General features: G+C 45.1%; 1 protein-coding gene across 2 annotated transcripts in view; it reads left to right on the top strand.

The window, feature by feature from the left end:
* The first annotated feature begins 1,057 nt into the window (after positions 1-1,057).
* The window catches only part of Xpot (exportin for tRNA), a 39,985-nt gene continuing 32,955 nt past the window's right edge, over positions 1,058-8,087 (top strand). Inside the window, exons 1-2 of one of the 2 annotated variants that reach the window (XM_028759047.1) lie at positions 1,058-1,219; positions 4,406-4,539. In XM_028759047.1, coding sequence (XP_028614880.1) covers positions 4,480-4,539 — 60 coding nt within the window. In that variant the 5' untranslated portion in view covers positions 1,058-1,219; positions 4,406-4,479. The remainder of the gene's footprint in view (positions 1,220-4,405; positions 4,540-8,087) is intronic. The other variant, XM_028759048.1, reaches the window with a different exon arrangement.

Below are 8,087 nucleotides of genomic sequence, written 5' to 3'. Positions count from 1 at the left end.
GTAACAAAAACTCGGGATCAGATAAACAAAGTGAACCTAAACACGGGACTTCCTACGAATGTTTGCCCTCCTTTTTTTTTTTTTTTTTTTTAAGACTGTTTTTCTCTGTAGTCCTGGCACTTGCTCTGTAGACCTGGCTGGCCAGTTCTACCTTCCTCTGCCTCCTCAATGTCGGGATTAATGGTAATCGCCACCATCACCCGGAATGCTTTCGGTTTTCTTTTTTTTCTTTCTTTCTTTCTTTTTTTTTTTTTGGTAGACGACTTTAGTAATGTTTATATTGGACGTGGTGGCTCATGCCTGTATTTCCAGGATTTGTGAGGTTTAGACCAGCCTGGGAAACTAGAAAAATGAGTGAACCAGCATGGGTTGTGGAGTGTGATCTTGCCTCAAAAGCAAAACAAGTGAATAAAAATACAGTGGATTTTTTTAAAAAAACTGTCAGATCCTTAAGCTTCTGGACTCTTGACACGCGGAACCACTGGAAAGGAATTCAGCAACAGAATCAACACGTGGTTTGAACCACATCCACCTTTCCAATCTCAGGATCTCGGTACTATAAGCCGTCTGCCACCTGACCAGGCCCTTCTGGAGGACGTGAAAGTAACTAACTCACGCGGATGCTCAACGCCAGGCACAACGTGGCCGGTCTTTTAAAAGCTTAAAGGACCTTAGTAACCTGTAGATAGGAGGCCGGGATGCGCTCTCCCAGCATGCACCACAAGTCCATCGGCCACGCCCCCCGCGAGCTCCAGGGAGCACGTGTGCGGTCCTCCGCTCGGAAGCGTCCCGTGCGCATTGCACGCTGGGAGTTGTAGTCCCCCGGGCCCAGCCCGCGGGCGGCGGTCTGCACTCTTCTTCCATGAGGCTGCTGCTGGCGCGGGTCCGCGCGGCACGACGCGGGGGGCGTGCCTCGCGCTGACTCAGCGGCGGCGTTAGCGGGCCCCTGCGCAGTTTTCCTTCCAGGGCCGCCGACTCCGCCCGCCGGCTTGCCAACCTGCCCGCCCCGCTCCGCGCCACGCAGGAGAAGGCGCCCGGGGAACGCCGAGCGCCGAGAGGAGCGCGGCCCGGGCCGGCTCCGGCGCTAGCGCTGCGACTGTAGTGGAGGACTACAGCGACAAGGACGTGGGCCGCTCTCCGTGCTCCCAGCGTACGGCGCCGCTCCTTGCGGCTGGCCGACCCTCGGGAGTGCAGGCGAGGAAGAGATATTGGAGTGATGGTGACTGGAGGTGGAGGGCGGCGGGCCGGGGACCCTACGTGGCCGGGCGAGCCGGACTTGGGGTTGGGGACGATCGGTGGCGGCCGCGTCCCTAGTGCGTGGCTGCCGGTTGCTGGGTGTTTCATCACCCGAGTGGCCACGAGGCTTCGCCCAGGGAGGGATCCGGACGCAGGATAGGGGGCGAGGCCGGCCTAGGAGGCTGCCCCCCATCCCTATTTGTGATAGTTTTGGTGTGCGTCCCACCAGTTTGAGCTGTAGGGATCTCAAAGTTGATTCTCTCCCAACCCCGGGACAAATAGAAGAGAAAGTGTTATTTCTGCGTAGTAATTTGCCAGCAGGGACAGCGTTTTCCCCTCTTTGCTTCTTTACAGTCTTGCAGCAGTGGAGAAGCTTGGTGTTTCCCTGTAACCTGAAAAACGAGTACTTTTTGGAAGCCTCAATTAGTTGTTACTGGGGGGAAGTTACGATGTTTTAAAGCGACTTGTCAACTTGATGTTAAAAGGCTGGAAAGGTTAAGTCCATCTCAAACGGGCTTAAGTAGGTGTGGAGGAATTTTCCACATTGTTTGATTCTTTTTGACTTAATGGCTGAGGAAAAATTACGGCTTCTTATTTTACGTGTATTTCTCGCCCCCACCCCCACCACATCCACCTTTGCAGGTGGTATAAAATGTTTACCATATTGTAACAATGTTTAAGCCTGCAAGGCTCTGTACAGGTCAGAACACTAAGGTCCTTTCCCAGTCTTTATTAGGAAGTTGTTACCTTTTAACCCTGTGTTTTACTCGCAGATGGGTGATTTACCATCTCGTTTTATTTTGGTCTAATGTTTTTTCCTAATGTGTAGAGGGTGAAGGTTTGTGAGGGATTCCTTCTCTATGGATAACTAACAAGTTGGCTGAGGATTTTTTTGTTGTTGTTAAGCATGTGCCCAGCCGGGTGTCTGTCTGTCTGTCTGTCTGTCTCTCTCTCTCTCTCTCTCTCTCTCTCTCTTCTCTCTCTCTCTCTCTCTCTTCTCTCTCTTTTTTCTCTCTCTCTCTTGTCAAGATTAGTGTGAAATGACAAAAGGCTTAGGCAGTCTTTCCCAAAGCAATGGATAATTTAAAGGAATGCTAGAGGATTTCTCATTCAGGGATTTATAGACATCCTTACACCGACTTTTCTCTCGGAACATTTATAAGAGGGATAATACGTAACTTTTCCTGGTGGAACCGATTTGCTTTTCCATCTGTTCAAAATACCGTTCTAGTTTAAGAATGTTTCCAGTAGTTCATTCTGCGTGCCTACCTCTGAATTTATAACCTATTGGAGGCAAGCTTTGCACACATTGTGGTCTTTAGGACTTTGCCCCTTTTCCTGCTGACAGAATGGAATGCATCGTTTTTTTTCTGCGTAGCTTCAATTTTTGCTTTGCTTTTGAGACAGAATCTCACTGTAGCTCTGGCTAGCCACAACATCCATATGTAGATAGACCAGGCTGGCTTTGAAGTCTCAGATCCCCCTGCCTCTACCTCCCAAGCAGTGGGATTAAAATGTGTGTGCTACTTTTGAGTGACTGACTGGTTTTCTTGGTTTGTGTGTGTGTTGGGGCGGGGGGGGGGGGTAGCCCTGGCTGTTCTGGAGCTCTATAGACCAGGCTGGCCTAGAACTCAAGAGATCCTCCTGCTTCTTCTGCCTTGTCAGCACTGGTATTAAAGGCGAGCCCCAACACCGCCTGGCTGGTTTTTGTTTTTTATTGATAGGATTGGAATATAAATCTGGGACTTAAAAAAATTACGTATATTTATCTTGTATATGTACAGATGTGTGCAAAAATTACATATATTTATTTTGTATTTGTACAGATGTGTGCTGCAAGCGCTTGTGTGCGTGTATGAATGTGTGTGTGTGCTATGTTCATGCGCAGTCCTCTTCTACCTCATAGGTCTAGGGAATCAAGAGCCTTTACCTTGAGACATCTCACTCGTTCAACCCAGAGCACTAAAAACCCAAAACCAGTGTTTTTAAATTTTTGGAACATAGTGATATATACATATTTCACAGTGGTTTTTGTATTTTGTTTTTTGAGAAACCAAACTGTCACATGGCAGAATGTGGAAGAGGTTATCTAATCCTGTTTTGGTAGGATCAGGTAATAGAGGGTCAGAGCTGTATCGCTGCATGAGTGCATGAGGTGATCCGGAAGTTGAATATTGTAGGCCTTGCGGGAGTATAGCTGGGCGCTGTAAAGAGCCGTGTGTGCATGGATGAGTAGGGTGCACTTGAGAGCAGCCATGGAATGTGGCGGCCATTGCTGGCCTTCCTGAGGAGCAGGCAGAAGGGTCAGAGGTTGTTCAGAAGTGAGTCTTAATCCTGTCAGCAATAGAAACTTAGATTGCATTGCTGTAGTCTGCAAGGTTGCTGTGAGTGATCAGAGGAGGGGCTTAGCTTAGACCCTGATTTTTTTTTTTTCATTCCAAAAAAATAAAGGAAAACAGAAAAGTATAGAGATCTGCAATCTGGCCCTGGCTCTACCACTCCTAAAAGGCTGCACAGGACCTCCATTCATCTCTTGGTCTCTTTTAAGTTCTCTGTGGCTCTACTAATTTAAAAATCAATCAATAAAAAAAATTTGTGTAGGTTTATAATAGGCTCATAAGGATATATCTGTATGTGCTTATATGCGTGCTTGTATGTATGTGCAGGTGGAAGTCAGGGGTCCATATTCGGTGTCTTCCTCTGTTGATTTTCACTGTATAACTTATTTTTTGACTACTTCATACATGTATATAATGCATGCTGCTTACTCTCCGATCTGTCATATTTGTCAAAACTCCCCACTCCTCCTTATTTTTTGAGACAGGATCGTATTGAACCTGGAGCTTACCAGTTTGGCTAGAGTAGCTGGCCAGAAAGCTTTGGGGATCTGACTATTATCCCCCCCACCTCCAATACTTCATGTTTCTAGAAGAATTACTTTCTGTACTTGGCCAGTGAGCTTTGCGGGACAGTACTACCCGAAAGCTTTAATGGCGGGCGTACTTGTTTAGAGTCTGCAAAATGACAGTGTTGTGTGCTGCAGGGTCCACTCATGCTCTTGTGAGATCTAGGCTCTGTTAGCTGAAGGTGTGTTTCAACTCTTCAGGAGCTGTGTGTTTTCAGCCACTTGTTACAGTCTAGCTAATCATCTTTTGTTTTCTGTGTGCAGATGATTGTGGATTCTCCTGTGGGATTAGAAGCCACGTCTCTTGTGATTGGAAAACTCCAGGAATAGCGGCCGAGATGGACGAACAGGCTCTTTTAGGGTTAAATCCAAATGCTGATTCAGACTTCAGACAAAGGGTAAGTCAGTCAATGTAATTAATTTTTAAAGCGTGCAACCACAAACATGCTTTAGAGGATTTAGGCAGCAAATACATCTGATGATAGAGGTATAATTTGAGTAAACACTGATAAACCAGACAGATTTGAGGGATGTTCTGAATATTGAAACATCAAGTGTTGTGATTGATTTTTGTTAAATTGGCTGAGCCAGCTCCCTAAAGTCTGACCTGTTAAGGCAGGTCTTTTGTGCAACATCGGACATTGCTAATTGTTGCAACGTTGTAACAGTTACAAAGACAGAGAACTTTGTAGTAGTGCACGTTTTAGTTTGTGGTTGCTTACCTTGGACTGTAAGTTGCTTAACTCTGAAGTCGGGGACAGCAAGCCTCCTTGTTATTTAGTCTTTGCAGACTGAAAATAAGGAGTTTCGATATGCCACTCCTTAAGTTACATAATACGATTTTGTGACAAGAAACCCATTAGGAGATGCTGGTATATTTGGATAAATGTAAACAATTAAACCCAATGTAGTGTATAAGTCTAGTAAGTACTGTAGCTGAATGATAAAAGAAGACTCTAAAAGAACAAGCCTTTAATTAATTTTTAAAGACCTGAGGGTTCTGAAGTTTAGGATCAAAGGAAGGCGGGTTATTCTTGTAGCAAAGGAGAGTACTTGTTATAAATGAGCCGGAGTCAACAGTCTCACAAAGTATTACACCCGGATTTGTTTGGGTTTTACGTGCTTTAAAAAAGCAATACTTTCCAAGTGGTTTCTGCTGCGATACATCCCTCTGCTGATAAGGAACTAACCCTCCAAATACAGCAAATAATAAAAATCTAGGTATCAGCGTGTATTCAGAACATCCAAAACCTAGCAGTCAAAACCAGGCAGTGATGGCACACACCTTTAATCCCGGCACTTGGGAGTCAGAGGCCTGCCTGGTCTACAAAGTGAGTTCCAGAGTAGCCAACAGTACACAGAGATCCTGTCTCAAAAAAAAAAAAAAGAAAAGAAAAAGATAAAGATCCCTAGAAGTCCAAGCTTTTTGTATATAAATGGTTTTATTTTCATAGGGATTTTAAACCACCTGCTTTCAAAATAGCTGAAACGTTACAATCTTAACCTCAGTCTGCTTCCGTGTTGCATGCCAATTATAATTAAAAGTTTTATATGTGTCAGATGATTTAGGTTTGTTTTTTTTGTTTGTTTATTTAATAGTACTGGGAAGTGAACCTAGGCAAGGACTCTACCACTGAGCATTATGCAGTTTTTTTGTCCTGATTTGGTTTTTTTTTGTTTGTTGGTTTTTTGGTTGTTTTTTTTTTTTTTCCTACTTGAACTCTGTGGGGTCCCCAGGGATTATTTTTTCCAGCTACCTTGCAAACACAGTTCAGTGGTTCAGTTCATTTGAGGCATAGGCTAGACTGTGGCCCGGTGCTCCCCATGCAGCTCAGGCTCACCTTTAACTCCCAGCAATCCCCCTGCTTCAGCATCCAGACTGATGGGATTAGCGCAGTATTCTACCATAACTGGCCTTTCTTCTTTTAGGCAATTCTTATAAGAATGACTGTGCCCGTAGCATGTGTGTGGAGAAGAGACGCTGCTCCCCCTTTGATGTGGATTTTAGGATCACTCTCAAGTCGCTCATGAGATACTTTGTACCTGCTGAGCAATCTCCCCGCCCTTTCCTCTACTTTCATTAGTGTTTGTTGGACCAGTTGGGGGGGGCGCAAGCAGCCTTGTTTTTTCCCTATGTATTTATTTAGTCGGGAGACACCATTGTGAGCTTTGTCTTAGTTAGGGTTTCATTGCTGTGCACAGACACCATGACCAAGAACTCTTATAAAGGTCAACATTTAATCAGGGTTGGCTTACAGGTTCAGAGGTTTAGTCCATTATCATCAAGGTGGAGGCATGGTGCAGGAGGAGCTGAGAGGTCTCCATCTTCATCTGAAGGCTGCTAGCAGATGACTGACTTCCAGGCAACTTGGATGAGAGTCTTAAGCCCACAACCACAGTGACACACCCACTCCAACAAGGCCACACCCTAATAGTGTCACTCCCTGGGCCGAGCATATACAAACCTTGACAAGCTGCAGAAGTATTTCTCCCTCCCCTGCTAGGTGGGCTCTAGGAATCAGAGTTTACACCCTCAACCATCTTGCTAGCTCTGTTATATTTGTTTTGTTTTCTGTTTTGTTTTTTTGAGACAGTCTCATGTAGCCCAAATTAGCCTTGAGTAAAACATTGCAATTGAAGATGGCATAACCATTCTGATTTTCCTCCCTCATCCTCCCAAGTTCTGGAATTATAGGCATGCCCTGCCATATCTAGCACTTCCTGTTTGGTGATTTTGTTGTTTGTTTGAGACAGAAGCTGACGCCCGCAGTAGCCCAGGCTGGTCTCCAGCTTTGGGCAAACCTACTTTGGTCTTTTCTTGAATCGACTGTAGGTTTGACTCACCAGGCTCAGTTCTTATCCCTGTTTTTTGTTTTTTGTTCTTTTTAAATGCATTCTTTTTCAGTCCTGCTAATTTTTAAGTTCCAATAGTCAACGTTTGAAAAATGAACGAGTTAGTTATGCAGGTGTATGCAGGTGTATGCTGTGGTGGGGGTGGGGCCGCCAGGGCCATGGTTCTTGCATGGAGTCTGTTCTTTATTTTACACCATACTTGGGGTCTGGTGCCTGAACTCGGGTCCCTGTTCCCTGCTGAGCTGTCTTACCAGCTCTGTCCAACAGGTTTTGTTTTTTCTTTTCTTTTTTTTTTTTAAGATACACCTTGGTGTGTTCTTTTCCAGAAAAGAACACTGATACACATATATATTAGTGTTTCATTTTTGGGTTTTTGTTTTTTTTAATAGTATGGAATAGTTTATTTAGGGCATGGGGAAGGGAGTTAAGGGAGTAGAGACAGAAAGACAGAGGGGGAGGAAGGGAGAGAAGAGGAGTAGAGGCATGAACACTTGGAGAGAGAAGGGAGAGGATAATGGGGAGAGAAAGGACAGAGAGAAGAGGGGAGGAGAGTAAGTTATTAGTGATTTTAATACAATAATTGTTTTTTATAAGAATGAGTTCTGTGATGGGAATATTTTAGGGCTCTGGTTTCTTCCAATTTCATGTTACGCCAACGTGAGTAGCAGAATCAACAAGGGTGAGGAGGAAAGGATGTTGAAACAGTGAAGGTTTTGATGGTGCTGATGCTGCAGCCCAGGAATTGTGGTCCTGATGCTGCAGCCCAGGAATTGTGGTCCTGATGCTATAGTGCAGGAATAGTGAAAAGTTAGCGTTGGATGGGCTGACTGCAGCCGCTCGAATGTCTGTATGTCAGTCCGTTTCTGCGTGGGCATCAGTCAGCAAGAATGTCAGACTGGCTGCTGGCTGTTGCTGTGTGAAGCGGGAATAAGGTAGAAGAACCTGGGGATGAAGGCTGCGTCTTGTTCATCACTGCTGCAAGATTCTTTCTAATGTACATGGATTTTTTTAATCCAGAGATAACCATGGCAAAATCGTCTGGTTATTCTCTCTCTCTCTCTCTCTCTCTCTCTCTCTCTCTCTCTCTCTCTCT

The sequence above is a fragment of the Grammomys surdaster genome, unplaced genomic scaffold (genome assembly GCF_004785775.1).
Source record: "Grammomys surdaster isolate TR1022 unplaced genomic scaffold, NIH_TR_1.0 126271, whole genome shotgun sequence".
Lineage (NCBI taxonomy): Eukaryota > Metazoa > Chordata > Mammalia > Rodentia > Muridae > Grammomys > Grammomys surdaster.
Note: the sequence above shows the minus strand (reverse complement) of the source record. Positions and strands in the feature narration are given on the sequence as shown.